Source organism: Trichoplusia ni, chromosome 2 (genome assembly GCF_003590095.1).
Source record: "Trichoplusia ni isolate ovarian cell line Hi5 chromosome 2, tn1, whole genome shotgun sequence".
In the NCBI taxonomy this organism is placed as follows: Eukaryota; Metazoa; Arthropoda; class Insecta; order Lepidoptera; family Noctuidae; genus Trichoplusia; species Trichoplusia ni.
This window is the reverse complement of record NC_039479.1, coordinates 7,432,436-7,456,107: the sequence shown is the minus strand read 5'-3', so window position 1 is coordinate 7,456,107 and position 23,672 is coordinate 7,432,436. Positions and strand designations below refer to the sequence as shown.

Sequence of the window (23,672 nt, the reverse complement as noted above, 5' to 3'; positions counted from 1 at the left end):
ACGCATATTGATGGGGCCGCCTACGATACATCCGTGCCGTAGATTGTTTAGTTTTGCCTATGTCAAAATATAATAGTCAACTCTCATACTTGTCAATGGGTATTTGGTTAACAAATCTTCAGTACCTATATTTGGGTTAATTGAGCTGATGCTTCTCAAAATATTCAACTGGATTTGTTTTTGTTGTCCGCTTCAATTTAAAACCAGTGGATTTTTTCTCTCCAATAGGACGTAATGATTCTAATTAAAAATAAAAGTTCTGATTCATACTTAATAGCTCCAATGTTCTAATTGTTGTGACCTTATTAAAAGTAGATCAGAAGTGAGACGCTACATGAAGAAAATTAAAAAAAAAACTAAGATTTATTCGATTAGAAAATGAAATGGAATGTATTTTTGAATTAAAGCAAATCTGTAAGAATCACCTAGTCTAAAATATCAGTAAAACAGGTATCGGATTGCGTAACATCGAATCGCTGGAATTGTAACGTCATCTGCCATATATAAGGCTGTTCTAATTTATCATTCGCATAAACATAAGATTTAAATAATGATAACGTCGATGATTGGCTGTGACACCGCGATGATTAACCTATCATGTGGAGAAACTACGAGATTCGCATCGGATGACGCGCGGTGACGCGGACGGTGCTGATGTCATGGGCACGCCGGCCGGCGCGCCGTCATCACGCGTCTTAGGTACACAACTTCTATTTACATTATAACATACATTAAAAACAAATATTAGACAATCATACTGAATTTTGTAAAGAAAAAAACAAGACTGTTAGTTACAGTTCTACTTATTTAGTACTCTAAACAACATCACTCATTGCTGCAGAAGTATAGCTTATCGTTTTTGTTGGACAGAAAAATATAACGTTTTACACTTGTCTTGTCATAGCCGTTACGTATTTTCATTGATGATGCCTGTTTGGCCTGAAGCGTTCATCGCGTGTCTCGATGACTAATGCCGATGCAAAAAAGTGGTTCAATTCAACTTATACATAACAGGTCAATTGTGGTCCGCAAATGACTCACGTTTCGCGGAAAGGTCGTCACAGTTCCAGAGATGCATCATTGTAATCGTTATTTACATAGTATCTGTTACGCAATTAGATCACTGATTTGATGTTTTGAATATCAATTTTGCGTCACGCCGAGTACTAAAGCAAACGCTGATAAAAGAATTTCATGCGTATTGATAGCGATAACAATTTCGTTATTGCCTGATACATGTAATACAGAGCTTTTAGTAAATAGAGATTCGTATTGCAATAACTTAATAAATAACGTCTGTTTTATACTCGCGATGAATATTTAAGACAGCCAGTTGTCGACTTCGTTTAAAACTGGATGTAGATAGTAGCAAAGTAGTATATTGCAATATTTAAAGTTAAAACGAGTTCACAAGTACATACTTTGATTGGTGGAACTTCTTGGAATAAGATAAATACATATTTACTTTGTAGTGGTGCCATTCCTACACGTTAAACGATCTCAATCTGCTCTAGGTTAGATAAGTCTAGTGATATCATACTATTTGCTACGAGGTATTCTGTTACTATTACATACTGTATTTTTATTGTTATAGCATCACTTAAATTGTTATTTTTGCCTCAATAGAAAATTATTTACACTTTGAAACTGGTAATAGTGATTAAGGCAGATAAATTAGAACAAAGAAGATCATTAATTTTGTGAAATTAGTTTTGTATATTCGTTGCTGTTACTATATGGGCACTATGGCTATAGGAGCTACTAGGGCCCAAAACCAGAAATGCTAGTTCGGAAAGCACACATTTTGTTACTATTTAAGTATATTTTATTGTAGATACTTCATATTACGTTTAATTGCAGTAAAATAGATAGTCTCTTCGCTTCGTTGTGAATCGTTGATAGTTAAGAGGATTCTAAATGATTTCCTGACATCCTGACACTCCTAAATTTGTGGTTGGTTGAGGTTTGAGATAGTTTGTATCGTGTTCTTGTGGTCTCAGGTTTAAGGGGAGGGTGTCACTTCGGTAGTTCTAGTCGCTAACAGTTTATTATTCACCTCTCCGCCTTTGACAGGGCGGCAAAATGAGGGCATAGTATAGCCCAAGAAAAGAAATTGCTCAGAGTTTTTTTTATCATTCGACTATTAGCAAAAATTGCTTAACATTCCACTTCAACCAATCGACAATACATTTTTTTAAAACAGTAATCATTAATTTTAATGCAAACATTTAGGTTTATTCACCCAATAAATCGAAGAACATTTCGGTAAATGTAAAATTTTACATCAGTGTAGCTGCGATACTATCTTTTTCTTTATTAATATTATTTAAAGTAAAAACTTTTTCCCTTACAATAGTATTAAATGTGTAGTAATATTGTTACCAGCTGAAAACCAGTGTTAGATAACTGCTAATAGTAATTTGCACTGCTATCTAACGTTGATGTAGAGCTAACGACCCGTTTGGCATTCATGCTCCGTATTGTATCTGTAATTGTTTTAACTCCTATTGTTTGGACGTATACATATAATATTTCTCAAAGAATATTACCTACATTCATAAAGTCATATTTTATGGGTAAATAATATTTGCTGTTTATTATTTTTTACGCATGCATAGCGATTACTATTAAGTATGAGTAAACTCTGAACAATATGCGAAATTCGTATCAAAGTAATTCTCTGCTAGAAAAATGTATGCTTATTTAGTTTTAATACCAATTAATAGCCGTATCCTCATAAAGATAAACAATACAGGTTGAAACAAACAAAACTTAATACGTACGTACAGCATATAGAAATTAATGAGCAGGAAAATAATACCGAAATGCCTATGGCTATCACGTACACCGCGTACACTGCGTACAGTGCACACTTCTGCGAACAGCTTTCACGGCTAACTATTCTGCATTTTGAAATTGATTTTATTTTCTCGGCACTGCGACTAAGTGAATACGCTAAACTGGAGCTTATGTCGTTGGCAATTGACGTCAAGTTTCTATGCACAGTTCACCGGACATTTATAATGCACCTTAATGTTCTGGCTAATGCCAGATGCAGCACATTGCAGTGACCGTTGCATGCCGATCAAGGAGCATTATTACCGAAGGTCAGTTTGGTATGCACAATCATTTCGTATGTGCCATGATAGGGAAAACAAGGGAGCTTTATTACATAATAAACATTATGGCTGTGCATGCTACTTAATCGCATACCTGTGCTGAATGCAGGCAGATTTGAATCTGTCGTTGAATTCCAATGCACTCAAACTAAAGGTTAACTGTTAATGGACATTATTTATTGATACTATGTTAATACTCAATATTGTTTATTTACTGTAAAAGAAATTCGCTTTACATTTTAAGATTTGACTAATTCTAGGAGCACTTAGCCGATAAGCCTGACATGAAAAACATCCTCAGATTGACTCTTTTTAGGGATTATATTTTTTGTTACGGCTTTAATGTACTTTAATCACGAATTACTACTTAATTAATATTCCTCCGTATTAAATGCACGACTATTACTTAATTAGTAAAGATTAACCACAATTGGTGTTAAATGCATGCCCATAATCAATTAGTTAAAAGATTTACTCACTATTGTAAGACAAGCTTAATAAATATCGATGTCAAATACACATCATACACTTTTTGTAGCAAGTTATTATATATTTACGAGATATGTTAATACGAGATCAATTTACTCTTAACAACCAATCAAGATTTTAATATATTCTAGCTAATTAGCAGCGATTTATATTCATTTTTCTTTTCGTAAGTAATAGCAAGCTATTGCACGAAGTACTTTAGCAAGAGTCAGTCAGTGCATACCTACTTAGAAAATGGATTTGTTGTATCCGCTGATAGCCGTACAATAGTCCCAGTTTTAACAGTATACGAGTAGATCATAATGGCTTTACCTTGTACTGCGCCAACAACTAACACAAATAACTTTGACTAAAATGTCTGTCTGACGGTTAAATTCACATAATGGTATTACCGAAACGAGATAAAGTTAGCCGTTATCAACGGAGAGCACTGTCGATCACTTATCGTCATCACAGTCGCGTGTAGTCTCTATGAACTTGGTACGGGGGTACGTGCGTCTCTGGCGGTGGACCCGGCGTGACTGCCGGCCGGCCGGCCGCAAACTTTAACTGGCGACCACAATGGGCTAATTAGAATGGGCGAGTCGAGAGCGGCGCGGGGAAGGGGGCTACACCCACAGACCTTTGCATCCGCCTCACGGACAACTTTGATGAAAAACTTGGTCTTATCAGTCTCTTCTCCCATATATTATCAACATCGATCAAAATTAACATTTGTCAGTTTTTATTGTAGGGATTAGTATTGCCCATTCGGCCAACTCGCATAACTTTTAAAGCAGCTTAATCTAAAATTACCTCACTTACAAGCTACAAGTTTAAACTGAATACAAAGGAAAAACATCGCTAAATCAACACAATGAGGATAAAAGGTGGAAGTGATAAAGAGAGTGAAATATTTTTACTTAAGTTCTTTTTTTTATATTTGCAAACTGGTTCGTAATTTGACACGCTTCTGAAATATAACGTACAATAGATTATGTTATAAAAAAGCTCAGCAAGGGAAGGGAGCCACTTCTGTCGTCCGTCGTTATAAGTCAACGACCTTTCAATGTCAGCTAGCTACTCGTACAACGAATCATCGGCACAGATAATTAAACGAATATTATATATCTGATTTCCTTTCAAATACCGATTTCATCTATTTGATGATGACAGTGAATAATTTATTATGGCACTGTCCATTTAAATGGAATCATTAAATTGAATCGCTATAACCTTAAATGGGCCTTAATGTTTTTCATTAAGCGATAATTTCAGTCTATCTGAATAACGTCAATTTACTGTTTGAGTTATTCATTTTGCACCCACGCTGCCCTATATATGCCACGAGTTATTCACAACAACTATACAAAAATATCAACTAAACATTACCGGGATTATAATAACCTTAAACCCTACGAACAGATAACAAAGGAATACAAACCGCTCTTTCTTTTGTTAAAATTAACACAAGGTCTTTAAGTTATTATAAGATTAAGACTCCTTAAGTAAATTATAATTTTTAAAAGAATTAGAACGTCCTTTGTTTCGTTTTAAAATTCCGTCAATTATTTCTTGAAAGCAGTAAAGATTATGATTCACAATTCCTGCAAATGACTTGCCTATACGTTTTAGTTTATACTTAAAGCTAATGTATGCGATTCGACTCGGACCACTGTATTAAATTTACAAAATTTGTGAGTAATACCTTATTCATCTCTCGGAATTATTATGTGTGGTTTAATCCAATGACAAATAATAATAACTAGGTTTTATTCCTGTTCCTTTCCGCAATAACTGTATTTGTCTCAGGTCAAATTTATTTATAATTCCACCGATAAACATAGCTGAATTTGTCCCTATCGTACTAAAAACGATAAAAAAATAAAATATTGCTTTGCATAACATTCGCTACAAAATAAATGTAGATTGTAGAGCCAAATAAATACCAAAATGACCATTTGTGATTATGTACTTACTAAAAGTAATTAATCAGAAAACAGGCTTAAAATATTCAAAAGTCACACAAAATGTATGTCACTAAACTTTCATGAAAAGCCTTTTATGTAAATAAACCCACTTTTTAAATGTTTAAGTAGGTAACTAATTAATTTTTTATTTAATGAGACAGTAATTCCGCTATTAGGAGTTATTAGGAATTACATATAGAAAAACAATGACGATACTATAAGAAAATTGAGTCATCAAGTATTATGCACTTGTGCGTACATCGTAACCATTTCACAGGCATATGACTAACATCATAATAGCTTCATTCATAAGTGATTTTCGTTTGACATACGCGAACTAGTGGAGCAAACCTGATGTTTAATAACAAACATTGTATTTCGGAATACGTGTTAAAAAACATACTTCTTTCAAAGATATGGGAAATTATTATATGTATATGAGTTATATCTGCTTAGGTGTATTATGCTACATTTTCCAGAGTAATCTTCAAGAGATCATAGTCAGTGCTGTAATATATTTTTATGTCTTTTTATATCACTCACCCGACTAGCAAACTGCTATTTTGCCATTTAAATTTCTAGTGTAAAAAATATTAAAGGCGAGTAGCAGCTAACGTTAGGGTGGGACAACCCTTAACACTGAGGTGAAAAAGTAAAACTATAAAATAAAGTAAAATTGATGTATGAGGTTTGCTTTAACATAATCAGTATTAAGCACTGCATATTACTACATGTAATAGCTCCATCTAAAACGGTAACATCTTTTAGTGTGTGTCTTTTTATTTATACTTTTCAAGATTTCATTATTGTCCAATTTATGTTCGCCATCTTCAAGTAAAAAACCTTATAATCCCATTCGTTTGCAAGTATCTACGCGTTTAACTAGTAAATAAGATCATCTTTGATGTTTCCGCATTTAGAATTAATCGTTTCGTTTCATTAGCCGCGCTTATCAGTTTACCTAATTATGAAAACAAACAATTAGATTGCAAATATCTTCAGCGATTATGTCTTATGATAAGCACGAGTGGTGTTAATAAAAAAGTCGAGAAATAAATATTGTTTGTTGTTGCCTGACTGCTTTTGCCAATGATTTATAAATCATTGAGACCTGGGCCCCGAATTTGCTATTTTACAATGGCGGATGAATGAATGGCAATTGAATTAAATTACAAATTTTTCCTTTTCTCCTAAGCATTTTGCGGATACAATAATGGAAACTTAATTATATTGACCTTTAGTTTAGCGTCCCACACTGAATTTCCAAATATTGTGTAGAAAAATGCTTAAGATAAAACGAAAATTGTCATTTTAAGCCAAATTTCATTAATTTATCGGCCATTTTAAATAGCAGAATTAGGGCCCGGATTACCTCATGTTTTAACGCGACAAAGAAGCTTGTTCTTCGATTTCCCATTATAATGCCTCAGCTGAATAGATTACTATAGAATATCTTTGACGGTCTGGAGTTCCGTACACTTATCAATTACTCATCTTTGACAAGCCTCTATTATCAAAGCATCACAAAACCAAGAACTACAATGACAGTTACGTGATAAGATGTGATCATTCAGGTATCAACATACGGTTTTATCAAGATGTATTCTCCTCAATTATGAATATTTTTCTCTCCTTTAGTACAATGATGATAACTTTTTCTAAATTTTAGTTACCGTTAAAACTTCATCATCCCCATTTTTTATGTCCCACTGCTGTTCTTAGGACTTTATTTTCACGTGACATTATTTTTTATCTTTCAATATGTTTTTCCCTTTCCTGGGATTTCGGATAGAAAGTCATATTGTTTTTAATTTGAGTTGAATAAACTCGATTGAGAGTAAAAAAATGGTTCATTTTCTTTCGCATAAATTATGCGATTGACATAATGATGTTGAGAGTCATTCGCTGAGTCATAGGTTCACGTGGCCGCTTATCACACTACATACATATTGTTATTACGGCACATAAGTATAGTAGACGTTACCTGCGCGCGCGCCGATTACAACCAGCTATGACTCACAGTACATCCTGTTCGCCTTAGTAGGACTTTCACGAATATTAGCACGATTGGAAAGCTTATTCCAACGAATTGATATCCTATGTAAATAAATTATTAAATGAAGTAGATAATTCTTTTAATTATTTAAAATAATAATTATTAATGAAATCAATCTTATCGACTCTACCTTTTTGATATCGCTTTTTTGGACCAAAAAAAAAAACTAGTCACCAGTCTCATTAAGACATTCCAACTACATACTTAGTATAAATACCTTTTATGATAAAATACTAATAATACTATGTATTTAAGAGCTCGTATGAGTCATATGTAGTTTGGTCGGTCGATGATGGTAAAGGATAAAAATTTCAAATTAGTATTTAAGAAAAAATAGATGAAGTCATGCAGTCATTGATATTACTTAATATAATGTTGAATGGCATCATCGTATCAATGTACAATCATTATCTGAGTGGAGACAACTGGATTGGAAAATATGTTTTATACCTACCCACAAAACATTCTACTTATCTTTATATTAAACACAAAGTTCCGAATTAAATTACTACATTGTTTATTTATCAACTGATTATTATATTAATCTTTATGCAGCAATCGAACGAATATTTTTGTTATTTTTTTAACTTACAGTTGCTGGGATTTCCTCTAGATCGTATGGATTCATTTATTTTTGTAATTTAGAACTCGTCTGCTGTTCTAATATTATTAGGTAAATTTTAGGTTTATTAATTCATTTCCTCCAGGTTTGACTAAACATTAAGAGAACACCTGAGTTCGATCAATAACATTACATTACATTACATTAGGGTTAAGTCTACGCTACGAATAGGTTCAGTCTGCGGTACCTAAGACTATGCGGATCCAAGGGAAATGTGGTGATTGCTAATACTTTCTCAACTTTCGTGGATGTAAGAGGAAAATCACCACCACCACAGAAAGTGGGCTCTATCCAAAGAAGGTTCCGCCTCCTGTGATTGCAAGTCTTTTATCCAAAACAAAAACATGCCGAGCAGGTTGCTATCGAAGCTTATTAAACAGGGGTTCGGCTACCCTTATTAAAATAGATGCCATCACTCTTCGCCACTCTATATGCACCCCAGACTAAGGGGATGAGCCCCTGCAAAACAATCAGTAAAATACACTCTTCATCAAACTGGGAAAGCTTTGATGATACCGTAACATGTATTTCATAAAACTTTATTCGCAACAACTGTAACTAACATGCTTTTAAAGATAAAGTGACATGATTTAAAATGTCTTGATTTGTAGTTCAGTCTAGAGTATATGCTAGTTTACGGTTTTGGTTTTTATAATAAAATGATAAGATTAATTCTTAAGTGTATTTATAAAAGATTTATGATTATAATTGCATTAAAGTAATATTATTATGGTTGTGGAAGCGTGATAGTGCAATACACGGCGTAGAGCAGCTTGTCTCTTCTATATCCGTATTAGTAACATTACTTTGACGCCGGCTGAGGTTACCCTAATTTCACAATTAACGTGATATTTGATAGAAATGTTCTAGTACCCTCTATCCTTTATAAGATATATTTGGATTTTACAAGCCGACAGAATATCAAACAACGAGCATGTTTTTTGGCAGATTCATTATTTTTACCATTTCTTCCGTTCCAACAATTTTTAAAGAGCACATGTATGTTACCGAACTGTTAAAACACATTAGTTTGTAGCAACAATGCATGCAAAGGTTTGTGATGTCTACGTATGTGTAAAATAGCGATGCGCAGCGTGGTGGGGCGTCGCGCATGCGCCGTGGCCGCGAGCCCCATCACACATGTGTTTGCGCAGTGACGCAGCGGCAACAGCACACGTTACTGAGGTATGCTCGACGTATAATATGTTATTCACCGGCCCGACTAAACAAAAACCGGTTTAGTCAATATACATACTCGCAGTATACAACGATTCACAAGAATCGAGTTTCATAAACCAAAATAATTAAATTATTAATAAGTCTAATTTTATCTAACAGTAGTCAGTCAGTCAAGTGGGATTTTGTTTAGCAGGTTTCAGTCCGTCCAACAGTACTGTGTAAATAAGTCCATTGATATTTCATTCGTTCATATTTTGACTCTCCACCTGAATATGTGTTTTTTCTAATCGGTCGAAACAAAGTAAAACAATCTACTTTAAGTTAAACATCAGCCATTTAAATAATGCATAATACCCCTTTACAATAACAGTCTTACTATTGTTAGCGCCGGAGTCATGCCATTTAAAACAAACGTTACTGGTTAAAAATAACACCTTTCATACCAACCAAGGTATTGCTAACTGACTAGGAAATACCCGCCACCTAATATTACAAAGCCAACGTACCCATCGTGCACTATTTGTTGTCGTTTCTGGAGCAAGAAGGGACTCCTCCGAACGTACCTGCCGACAATAATACATTATAAGTATGTAGCTCTACATTATTTATTAAACATTGTTTACATAATGAAAGGTGTTAGTGGATCGAGAAGTAGAGTCACTTTCCTATCGTACCTACGAAATGAATAGCAACAATTTTTGTACGAAGCTTACACAGGCTCAAGATTCCCTTTCAATGCCATCTTTCATGAGGGGAGCTGGAAATTGCGCGTTATAACTTTCTGCATGGGGAAGACCCTTGTTTATGGCCCTTTGTTTTACGTCTCATTTAGGAAAGCTTGCAAGTATCATAAAGAATGTTCGCTGGTACACGCACGTGAAGGATATTTGGAACATAATATGGTAATGATACAACTCGTAACAAAGGCGAGTCGGTTTTTCATAAGTATTAATGTTTATTTGAAAAATTATTAGTTATTGTGAACATATTTCCGGAGTTATATTTGTTTTCAAGTGTTCCAAAATATTCTTATTCTTTAGTATTAGAAGAGCTAAAGTAAAAGACAAAATGTGGTCATCAATTTGTTGGTAAACAATTCATGGACAAGTCTTATCCTTACTCTTAAAACGCATAATTCTACGTAATGAATTATAATAAATCGATTATACAATTGTTTATTTACCGATATCAGGGTTAAGGGAGATCGTTTACTCATCTGTCGTGAAATGACTCAACAAAATATTTCTGAATACGTGACTCATAGTTCGTTTACCTGCTAATGTTTATTATATACTGAAGCTCTATATAACACGTTTTAGATTGTGTTAAACACGCTTAAATACCGTAAAATAGATATACAAAACGCGTGTTCGAAAGTTCATCTACAATTCAGGATAATACAACAATGAATAAAGGATGAAAAGAAATCTTTTCTGAGAATTACTACTTAAGGAATCACGCGTTAGTTGACTGCATTGTAATAAACAGCTCATTAGCCTTTTGTTAAAAAGATTTAAGTTATTAGGCAGACGGACACTTCTTGATAATCATTAAGATAGAAAGTAAACTGTGTCTAAAGGACCTTGTCGGCGTTTTTCCACAAGCAAACATAGGACAGGACAGAAAAAAAAGAGTCATAAGGAGTGATAAAAATATTGAACACAGAAATTTTGCAATTTAGTAAACTTCATATACATCATAGATAAAACTGTAAGTTACTCTAAAGTTTTTAGAACATTAATTTGCTTAATAATCACGCCAAAATAAATGAAAAAGTTGGGATACTTCTCAGTTCAGCGGAAAAGTATGCGTTGCCATGTTGAGTTCCTTATTTGGTTTTATACATATTTTCAACCTACGCAAATGCAGCGACATAATCTTGCGATAAATATTCTACCTACGTTCTCTTAGAAGCGTACATTTTGGTTTTACCACTGTTATCAGCAAAATCAATTTGCCGTCATGCAGAACTGAATTTTATACAACTACCGTCGGCTTACATCCCTACAGATTGAACCCAGTGTGTTGCCATAAAAGACAAACACAATTTTTTGTCGTTACGTAACGCAGAGTACCTGTTACACGATCACAGACATCAATGTATAAAGATCGCATTACTTCGAAACAGACAGAATGAATGAATCCTCTAATGGGCAATGATTTTAAAGTATGAGCAATTTAATTCAGCTTAAGAGACGATGCGTAGGCACATTGCAGCTCATAAGTGCGTTGTAAACTCAATAAGCGTCGAGACAGCTGTAGGCGGCCGGAAAAGTCGACCGTCGAGTGTTAGTCGACTTCCTACTTAAGAGAGCTCTGTGTTCGACGGAAACGCTATTTTTGGCGCCCACCGCCGCTTCCTCCGAGGAAAGTTCACTTGTTGAATGCAATCACTTTTGATCACATCGAAACTACCATCCTTCTTTTGTTTAGTTGACATTAAAGCACTAATACATTTATGCACTTCATGTCCATACAAAGACAAGAATTACCGACTGCCGGAAAATCACGTTCGTTGCACAAATGACACTGATTACGTTTTTTCTTAAACAGGAAACAGACATAGTCCGTTATTATCATTTGTAAAGTAATTATTTCACGAGTATACTACATACCTATATGACGAATCGATGTGATAAATAAAACCGGAAAGGTTATATCTACTGCGTGGGAAGTGATGCGTTAATGTATTGCGTTGTTGCTTAATAAAATCCACGGTATTGCCAGGAAGATGGTCGGTGCATTCCTTACCACATTTTTGTTCCCTTACGGACCCCAGACAGCATTCCCTTCATTGTGCACGCCCATAATGCGACGTGGGGAATTCGTCAGGAATTTCTCTTACACAAGGTAAGGCAAAAAATATCAGCTAAATAACAAAGATTTTTGGCAGTATCAGATGATTCACGCTTATAAACACATTTGCCATGATTCCCACAAGCCTTTTTTGGAAAGGGATTTAATTACTTCTCCCCAAAAATTCTCGCTATTAAACATAGCACGTGATTGTTTTTGACACCTACCTGTATTCGCATATAGGTAGAATAAACGGTAATCAAAGAATCTAAAAGTATTCAATATGGAATAACATTTTTTATTTGACTCTCTTCATATCAATGGAAAAACAGTCGTGTTTTAAGGTTACGCAAGATTATGAAGCATTTGTGGGTGGGTTTAATTAGTAACAGATAATTTTTATTTTACGTACTGTGATTAATATCTCCAGTTAGCAAGGGCAACCATGACCTATATAGAAGGCAATCAATTATAATTTATGCCATACTTGGCGAGACTGCAGTTAATGTTATACCATATAGTAATACGGAGGTCTGATGTGAACGCGCAGTTGCCTCTTATCAGAGAGCGCGGTCATATAAAAGGAAACTACATTTAATAACGATTTAATTTCTTGACATTACCACAACAAGGCCTACATTCATTTGTTTCGTAAGTTTGCCCAGATGTGGGAATGATTTTACCCTTTGACCTGCATGTGCGTTGGAAGAATTTAGTCCTTAACAGCGCCTACAGTGAGTTCAATCTGACGACTCAGTGCATTTGTAGGTCACAGATATTGCACTGGGGACCTTGTGTAATAACCAGTATGTCGAACGAACACGGATGCTGCGTGTGAACAAGAGCGTGTAGAAAATTAAAAACTTTAATTTGGAACAGGAAATACGCAAATATTGTGTACCTATTGCATATGTTAGTGTTTCTTCTTAAACATATGAACGTTGCGAATCGTGATATTGGTGAACTATCTTACTAAACAAACAATGGTCTGTTGCCATTACCGAGAATCCGAGTGAAGGCTAAAATGTGAATATTTCTAAAGTAGGTCGGCTTAGTGGACCGACTTACACTTTAACTGAATCATAGCTTACGTGAAATATTATATTATCATTCGATTGATGATTACTGTGCCTACACTATACAGTTAATTCTGCGTATTGCCATAGATTGTGTCAAGTTTGTTATTTTAAATAGTTAAAAAATATATTATTATTATTTTTTGCGTTATCGTTTGTTAAAAAACATTTTTTTTTCCTTAGAATAGAATTAATCTTTTCAATAATGTAATTACGGAATGTTTACCTGTTTTATAATAATATTTAGGAATATGTTCTTAAAGAACTGCTCCCGTGCATCAAAAAAATACATTGTAGAGTTTTTAATTAAAAATGTATGTTTCACAAAATCATAAAATACGTAATATTAAAGTATACTTAAACTAAGTTTCACAATGGATAATAAATAACCATTTAATAAATTGTACGAACACAAGCGGATTTCAGTTCATAGCGCTATGTTACAGAAACTCATTTAATAACTAAACAAGTATGATTATTAACTAGGTATTAAACTTGCCGACTTTAATTATAATTGAGTATACTGAATAATTATAAAGTCAATACCGTGTTTGTTTATATTGCGTTTTGCTATCAGTTACCACGTCGTTTGAATGTACACTCAGACTAGAATGATAACAAAAGAAAAGCGCCTTACCTTCTTTGGAAAAAATATTTTCGGTTTTCCCGTGTATGTGGAGTATGAGGCCATATTATCGACCTTCGTCACAACCATAATTTGGCCAAAAACACTTAATACGGGTCGAGCAAACACTACCCAAAACGAGTAATATATTAAGAATATGTATATCTTCTTGTATATTCTAGAGTTTTCGATAATCACGTGTTTCAACGCTAGAGTCAATTGATAGTAACACTTTATGATTACAATCGTCTCGTAAGTAATGAGATCGTCACAAAAGTTTTTGTTTGACTTGCTTTTCGACACAATAAACTTTTAATCCTTGGAGGCGAGCGACGCGTCCACGTCACCGCCGATGTCGCGACGGTCTGTCTCTTACGCTCCTACTGGCAACTAAATTCGATCGTACATAATATAAAACAACATTAAAACATTATTCGAAGCACTCATACAGTATCGCTGTCACATCTTAACCTCGTCGCGATTGTTTATGAGCCACGTTGTACGGGACGCCGCGCGGTGTTTCTTTTCTAACTGAATTTTCGCTGCGTTCAACAGTTGCTTTTATTAATTCAGCCGGAGGTACTCACCCCGCCCGCACAGTTGTCTCGCTCGCACTTGCGTGTAGCGGATGCGTAGAAAGTGATAGCATACGCGCGTCTCACCGGTCTCACACACATTACATAACCATGGCATAGTGGGTATGTATAGCACAGTATGCATGGCACACACGTTACATATAGTACATATATTATATTAACGATACTTATAATAATAACATTAGAACTAGTATTAGTACGTTCAGATTTAGATATCATTATTTAAATCAACATTTTATATGTTTATAAATAAAGGTGTTTTGTCGTTATGTTAGAAGGTATATGTATATACTTTTGTTAAACCGGCTTGAGAACTAGATACCTAATGTTATTATATATCATGATCGAGTCGCAGTAACACAGAAGCTGCCATTCAAACATCCTCTTTTTCGTTTCATTTTTTTTACGGAACAAGCAAACATGGCAATGATTTTAGACAAAGAACTCTAAATTTGGTACGATGCGATTTTCCTCTTATCGAAGGCAGAATCTCAAAATCCATTTTTTAAATTATATATTGTATGCTTACCTATATAACTTATTTTCACACGACTCTGAAGAAATGAAAAATGAAACAAATGTAATTATTTTAAACGTGCCAGTAAGCTAATAAACGCTACAAACAGTAGGTAGATATCGCAACACCAGTACAAAACAGTAGAGTTCAAAGAAATCCATCGTTTAAACTTCGGAGTCATGAGAAAATTTATTATTATCCTTTGTCCACCCCTGGATGAAGGATGGAGGCATCATAGGTGGTACTCATCGGCGCCTGTGTGGAAATAGAAAGCCGTGACACATGCGAGGGGCGACGGCTGGCGAGACAACCGCCGTCGACTGGCGCCGTCCAACCAGGGACATGATACATTTGGATTTATTCATACTTCTCTATAAAGTGCAGTCGAAGACATGAGTAAGGAAATAAAAATGATAGGCAATTCAGCAAGAAAGATTATCTGTGAATTTACTTTTAAATTAGCTGTAAGTAATTGACATTTCTTACTGGCCAGTCTGAAAAGAAACATCGATACAAACTCAGAGGTCATCACCTCTTTTTAAGTCCAGACAATTAACACGTTGGCATTGATAGCCTCTCTTCCAAATTCAACGGTAGAGCTGTTTGTGCGATATTTGTTTGACTCTCTAACGAGGTAATAAGTGCAGTAAGGTTGGTACAATGGTTGGTCAAAATTTAGAGCGAAATACTTTTACTAAAACTGCAAAGAGCCAAGGTACTCTACAAAACTTTATTATCAATATTTCAAAGTTATTTGAGAAACTTAAGATCGTTCTAAAACTCTCGTTTTAATCAGTAAAATGTAAGGAGGCTTTAAGAATGATAACATATAATTTTCTATTGGGTATGAAATATTACTAGTAAACGTTATAGCTATAAATTAGATTTGAATCTCAGACGTGTTGACGTGCCCTACTGCGACAACCTTGTATAATGAACAGACAGGTATAATAGATATGATCTCTAATAAAATAAGATAATTTATGTCTTAGTAAAGCTGTTGGTAATCTAGAAAAAAAATCTATGGAACAAATTCACACGACATGAATGTAGAGTCATTAATTGATTGGGGATTAAACATTGAAAGATAATTACAACATTTAATTATTGTAGCCAGAACTGAAGTACTTCATCGTGTTTCACAAAATTTACTTTTATAGCAAATTTAGCCCAGGAGTCTACTAGTATGTTTGTGGAAACGAGACAGCATCATATGCAACGTAGTGCAGTGCCTCTCTTTCATGATTTCTACGGCTTAAACGTATCGGTCGCAAAATTGAAAAAGTTCGAGATTATTCAATATGGAAAACTGTATGTACCGACGCAACATTTATTTCTGGCCACTTATCTCACTAGAAAGACGGTCTCAGAATCTACATGAGAAGCTAAGCTATCACATTGATAAACAGATTTAGGTGATATACATCTGCCGATCCATTCATGGTTACATGTAACAATGGATGACGCAAGTTAAAACAAATAGATCCCATTTTGTGTTTAATTAGCTGTTGTTATTATTTCGTATTTTGATACACTATACTTTGGTTCAATGTTTTCCATTTGTATGTTATGCATACAAGTATTATACGATTTATAAACATTTATTTGTAAGGTGGAAAGAGACTTTATTACTTTTACCATAAGGACCCGCGTTCCTATGGACATTTGTGTATGGAACAAAGAGGGATACGCCTGAAATATACTTACGATTTTGTGATTTTCCTCGGCAAGGTTACCCCGTCATAGATCCTACAATTCCACCCCTTAAAGCACTATCTAGCTTACGTAGTACAAAGCATGGTTTAAATGGTTTCATATACGCTTTTAAATGAATCTCGGGCTCAGCAAACGCATTAACTTAAAATAATTTACCAATAACTAGAGAAAAGCAGAAATATTACCTGCGGCGTTATTTTCGAGCTGCACTTTTGGAAGCAAATAGAATTCCCTCTTAAACAACACGTCACTGTTTTCTTCAATTTCATATTACACGTAATGAATATTTCTTTTACAACAACCTCCCGGATCCCGTAGTAATAGTAATACACACAACACATTTGCGTACGACTGCATCAAATAATGCAACGATCAACTCTGTCGCTAAGCGAAACAAAGAAAATAAACCTGACGGTGTATTTCATAAAAATCAGCGCAAATCATTACACGACCGACTTATTTCTGCCGCCTTGCAACTTAACTCCTTAGTCTTATGCAATAAAAAGTAGTACATGACATGAAACATGTATTCCCTTTGATACATCTTAGTTACCTTATAAGTGGAGAGGTTTTAGAATCAGATAAAAGTACTTTTATCCCTGCAAAGTACAGAGACGATGAGTAATACTTAGTCTAGACTTAGAATCCAGTTAAAAAATGTATTTTGTAAAGAGACTTGTGACTGGTCATTATACAGTCATTATCGAATTCTGTTGCCTTAATAAATCACCGCTCATATTATATCTTTATTCCTTCTAACTTATAAGGTAAGGTACAATAATATCGTCTCGCGTCCAAAATTAAGAACGATGAACTTTGCCGAAATGATTTCTGAGATGAATGTTTTGATTTACAATCTGCTTCCAAATTTGTTTGGATTATAATTACGCATGTTTTTAATATATTCTTACGTTAGTCAGGACTACGAAGCCGGGTGAATGCACTAGCGGTCATAATGTCTATTAACTTTTATGCATGCTATGATATCAAACAAATTTTGCAACGTATATAATATTAATGAACGGTGTATGCAGTCAATATCGTAGTAGAACTTAGTAGTAAACTTAAAAGAGTTTTAGATTTGCCCAAGTAGCATTCTGTCCCCCTTTATTCAGTCATTCTTGACTAAGTTCATTCTTTCAAAATTCTCTGTTTCATCGTCTATATCAAAAGTGCCGATTTGCTCCTGTTATTCAATTAAGCCCGTCCTCTCTTACCAAGGAATATTTCGTGGTCCGAGTAATCGGGTTGAGGAGGTCATATCGCAAAACTTTTTTGAACAAGTAGCCGTCGCCAACGTACTAGGGAAAAGGCTAGGCAGATAATGCTACTAAATTTCCTCGCCTTTACCTCAGGTATTTAAATACCTACACTTTCAGACTAACTCGATTTATGGAGATTTACTCAATCGTGTTAATCATGTAGGTAGAGTTACATATTAATTCCGAATACATCTGCCATAAATGACACTGATTTATGTTGATTAAAATTTCGACTGACGTCTTTAGTTTCTATTGAATGGAACGAATCTAATGACTGTGTTTATTATTATATTGATAGTTTGGACTAAAACCAGTCTAGGTATTCAGGTATTTATTAAAACAGCGGTCTTTGGTCTTATCGTAGCAGATGCACTCGAACGAAAGATTGACGAACATGTTTATTCATTTGTTTCATTTATCTACAATACTCTTGACAATAACTGGGTGTTTTTAAATTTTAATAGAGTCCACATTAGGATACCTGTCGTAATAATTTTCATATAAACACAATGTTTGGCTAGGCTGATGCAATTGTGCTGACTAATCGCCTGATTCTGTCTAAAACACAGGTCTACTACTAGAAAAATACAGGCACGAAAAGACACGAACAGGTGCAAAAAAATATAAGTGAAACAGACAGATCGCGTTATCTGTTAAATTGCTACTTATAGCAGTTTTCTCGAATAAAGGTTAGCAGCGTTTCTTGTAGAGAATTAAGGATTATAACTAAACCCAAATTCCGTTACGGTTTTAAGAATGTGAAACAGATAAAAACCTCATATAAATTTACATGAAGGTACAGTTACAGGGTAAGGCTTCATATATTTGTCAATACTTATTTATGATCAGAAGCAGAATACCATTCGCAACATAATAAAACTGTATTTATTTTCTAGAAATATTGAAAACAAATGTTGTATACATTTCATTACGACAGTATAAAATTACACGAAGATTAGGTGCATTCGGACTTTGCACGGTCACCGCCATTTGCTTAACCACGTTGTTTATAATCGGAGTCACGTTGCCTAAGATGCATCGAAGGCAGTCCATCCGGAACAAGGAAAGATGCTTACTCTTAATAATGATAATAATATATGTTGTTGCACGCTGAACACTGTTTTGATTTAAACCTGTGTTGCTAAGCACCTTTATAACAGAAAAACATTTATAACCTCTATGAAATTTTTACTATGAGATTGTAAACTAAACGAGTGGTTGAGGTTACCAATCGTGTCGTGGATTCGATCCCCTCGTAGGACAAGCGTTTGCTTAGAGCGAAAAATACGTCGAAAAACGGAAAAAAACTTAATATTTTCCTCCCGTTTAAGGATATTATTCATTAGACGCATTTACTATTTACATGTAATTTTTTATGAATATTGAAAAGTGGGCGTGACTCTTTCATGTCATTCAGATATTGCTTTATCTTAGTAGAAATACGTAAGTATTGTAAGTAACAACTGTTTATGAATAATTTGTTTACTTAACCATTTAATTTTTAATTTACAGTACTGCTTTGTAACTTTAATCGTGTGTAGCTAAACTAATTTATTATTTCATGGACTTAATACTTCGTATGTTGCTTGCGATACGCAATCTCACGCAAAAATGTTGGCAGCACAGGGAAACACGGTATCGCTTACATAAAGGAAATCAGATACCGTACTTACTTACGATATTTATTTAGTCTTAAAGGTGCGTGGGAAACAGAAAATTATCATCTTGAGGTAAACTTGTGGCGTGACGTATTAGTCTACATAGACGTTATGTTTGTTTTCATTACTGTAATAATAGGTAAGTATTATAAATTATAAATACTTATTTGTACATTTTAACAGAAGAATACTGGAAGCCTCAGACAGAGTAAAAGTACCGATTGACTCAAAAGAAAATTTCCAAAACAGTTTTCCTCAATATGTTTTTCTTGACCATTTGCGTGCACGAAAATAATTAATAAAGTAAATAATACTTTTCCAATAAGAGATATGATTGCACTTAAGGCAGGAGGCATATAAAGGTGTGTATGAAGGATTGCAACGCATTTTCATACACCGACACAAAAACGCGGATGACGTAGCACGGCGGTTCAGGTTTAGTCAGTAAAAGTCTGACACTACCCATTTCCTCCCCCGAGGGAGTGGGTGTACACGATTCCCCCGCATTACCAAAAAATAAGGAGGCGTATAAAGGTGTATGTATATTACTAGAAAAACTGGTCACCCATTGTATAATCTGTAACTAAACGACATCCTCTCTGAAAATTGAATCTCTAGCTATTACTGTTCATGAGATAAAGCCTGCTGACTGACGGAAGAATAAAAAGCGTAGCCTCGGCAATAGGGTTCCATTTTCACCCTTCCGCTATGGATTCCTAAACAGCACACGACAACACGTACTTATTATTCCAATCATGAGAGTTACATATTTCTTCTGATCTTTAAATTGAACCGCCTTAAAACTTTCACTTCATGGGATCATTATTTTTTGGTACAAGGCTATCTACTTTGAGTCGAACAACTTTTCGTATTCAAATATTTATCAATGGATTCAATGAATGAATAAGGAAAACAAAGAGAAATCCACTAATCTTTTCAAAGTTTAATTGTTCCCTAAGCTCTTGAGCTAAAGTATCCGGATTATTTACTCCAATTGTTGAAACAATACATTTCTTTGAAACAGCGTAAGTTATTCTAGTGAAAACGATAAGAATTTCTCATGATTCGAGTTTATCGTTCGTAAGTTCCGTTTATTAGAATAATAATGATTAAGAGTTTTGTAGCGAGGTATTATTCGGGAACAAAGACAACGTTCCTTAGTTAGCAACTTCCATGTAGGTTTTATTGGGTGTTAATGCTATTCAGCTATTTGGCTAAGTACCTAGAAGAGGATGCTGACACAATACTAATCGCGATGTTATTTACATTATTAATTATCGCAATAGTAAATAACAACGCATTTTAGACTTTGGACCTCATATAAGAGATAGATTTTGTGTGTTTGTAATCCGTTTTCGCATTCATATGTCTCCTTTTCGTCCTAATCCTTAACCCACTTACTGCACCGATTTACGTATCTTCAAGAAATGCAACATTCTTAATTCTTAGAAAAAAAATATCAAGATTCATGCCAAGGAATGTTATGAGATTTCAAAATCCTTCCCTTTCTCGTGGTTTGTTCGTCATAGCACAGGCATAGGTGACTGGTGAAGGTTTACGGGTAACGGTACCGGATCGAAATTGTGGGATTTTGATGAGTAAACGTTTCATGACGTAGCCAAGAACGTCATACGTCGTCTTGAAGTAAAGTTATAATTGCAGTTGTGGAAGAGTCCGTGTAGTGCGCTGTAACGCTTTCAAAACAGTTTGGGATGATGGTGATGAACACTTTTGACTTCAAACCACACCCAGAGCACGGAGGGGGAATTGTCGGACTGTCGCCGACTAACACCACCCCTGGTCCCCTCAACTGCCTCAGCCAGAGCCACGGGATCGCTCGCGCATTGTCTGCGTGTCTGTCCGATTCCACAACTAAATAGGACCAGCAGAACCTTCCCAATGTGAAATACTCTGGGTAGATTCCACAACAACATTGTAACAAAGTACTTAGCCTAACAGTTGTCAAAATATTTTTATACTATAGGTTATGAAATCAAAATATAATAACACAAAGCTAGGCTAGCAATATTAGTAAATATAGGCAGATTTATCATAACAAGACGGTCGGTTCCACGCCGCTATCTCATTCACAGACACACCTGTGTTTGAGAACTGCTAATTGAATATTGATAGTAATGAATAGTAAAGGCAAGTCGCGGGACGCAGGTATGTTTGATAACTGTGTCCATTTATACCTGGTACCTAATTGTATATTCAAAACAAGGGCTATTATTGACATTCGTAGATGATTAACAACTCTGGGGAGTTGGACATAATTGGAAAATATGCGTCTTTTGGATAATTGCAACAATGCGTCTGTTATTCAAACTAGGGTAAGTTATGGATATGACATTTTGGATCAGGATTATCCTTGTTACACATTTAATCTCACCTTATCGAGAAATAATATGAATCTTTCAATCGTTCCAGTTGCGGTTACCGACCCTAATTGAAATCTAAAATCTACTTAATTGAAAAATTACACTTTTTGGAATATGGCTATAAATATCGTTATATATAATATATCGTTTGGAATATGGCTAAAAGCCTTCCGATTTTCCGCCGTCTCAGCCTTCAATAAAGAAATAAAAGATTAATCTTCTATAATTTGGTATGGAGGAAGCTGATTCCTTGGACTAACACATCCGACTGCCTGAAAGGAGTTATTACCGACATTCCAGAGGTGATTCTGGCAACAAGCTACTGGATTATAAAGACAAAAATAATCCTTCTCCACACCTATTAACTACAGTTAAATTTTGTAAGTTTTATGATAAGAGTCCTGTTACTACGCTGAACTATTCATTGCTGTGAAACCGATTCCAAATTTCATTTTAACAAGTTACAACCCTGTAGGCGTTGAAGCCTAAACCGTACGTAAACATGAAGTAGTTTTCCAGCAAATAGTGTGTGTCTTTCGCATTAATAAATCTAGTAAAGTAATCAGACACACAGTAGCACAGTGTCTCTTAGTCGTTGACGGAACGCTAGCTCAAATGAACTTTGAGCGTATAGACAGGACATCCCAATAAAGACGACGTAAACGTATTTGTTTAAGTTTAGTGTCTGCCCACGTTCTAGAACAAAACAGAATGTAATGGTTTTATTGAGCCTCATTCAGTTTATACCTCCGGCTATTTTTTGCATATGTACTATAAGCTTTTAAAGAAAGACATAGACTAGATAACCATAGTCTTTTGTCATCTGCTATCAGAGGCCGTAGTATTTATGGATATTATATAAAGTTGAGTTATTTCTGTTTTAATGTTTTTTATTATTGAAAATTATTATTTTCTTACTGAAGTATTAGCCTCGGTAAAATATCCATCTCAGTACAAACACATCTTAAATTATTTTAAGAAGGTGATGAACGCTGAATCAACAGAAAAACGTCAAATGGATTTATTTATCTATATCTAAAATATTTGATAGAGACTTGGATATCGCGTTGTCAGATGACGAAATATCATCACAATTGTTTAAATTAAAGGGGTTATAAAAATATGTAACGACGTCGATTTTTTTTATATGATGCATTGGATCTTAATAGGCTAAGTTAGTGGATAGGGATGCGGACTGGGTCTAAAAAGTTAAAATCCATTTAGAACCTCAGCAAGATAATTATTTTTTATTTGTTTTTCCCTTTTCTTTACAACTTTATCTGACGTCATAAATTTAATGCACAGCAGTTTGATCAATTAATGTTTGTGCGACAAATTAAAAAAGAAGTATCAATCAGCAGGCATTAAATTTGTCGTCATCATTATTGTTTGCCTATATTACTTATATATAATTAATACATTATTATAATATCCCTATATCTACCAGGAACTATTATATAAAATACAACAGGTATCGTTAACAATTAAATGAAAATTATTACGAATTGTGAATCATGAACTGCAAATCATACATCCGTTGTCTGTTCGTTAGAATTATGTGACTTCTCTTAAAACAAAGAGTTAGGGCATCAAGAATTTGTTAGCTCTTATCATCTGACAAAGTTAGATAA

The 23,672-nt window shown here is 34.6% G+C and overlaps 1 protein-coding gene across 5 annotated transcripts in view; it reads right to left on the bottom strand.

The window, feature by feature from the left end:
- The window catches only part of LOC113505767 (sterile alpha and TIR motif-containing protein 1), a 52,974-nt gene that overhangs the window by 10,129 nt on the left and 19,173 nt on the right, over positions 1-23,672 (bottom strand). The window contains exons 1-2 of one of the 5 annotated variants that reach the window (XM_026888595.1): positions 13,924-14,428; positions 9,921-9,977 (exon numbers count right to left, since the gene is read on the bottom strand). The exons of 1 other annotated variant lie outside the window; for it this stretch is intronic. In XM_026888595.1, coding sequence (XP_026744396.1) covers positions 9,921-9,977; positions 13,924-14,001 — 135 coding nt within the window. In that variant the 5' untranslated portion in view covers positions 14,002-14,428. Of the gene's footprint in view, positions 1-3,920; positions 4,127-9,920; positions 9,978-13,923; positions 14,429-23,672 lie in introns of those variants that run through there. 3 more of the 5 variants (XM_026888579.1, XM_026888603.1, XM_026888611.1) reach the window with 3 other exon arrangements.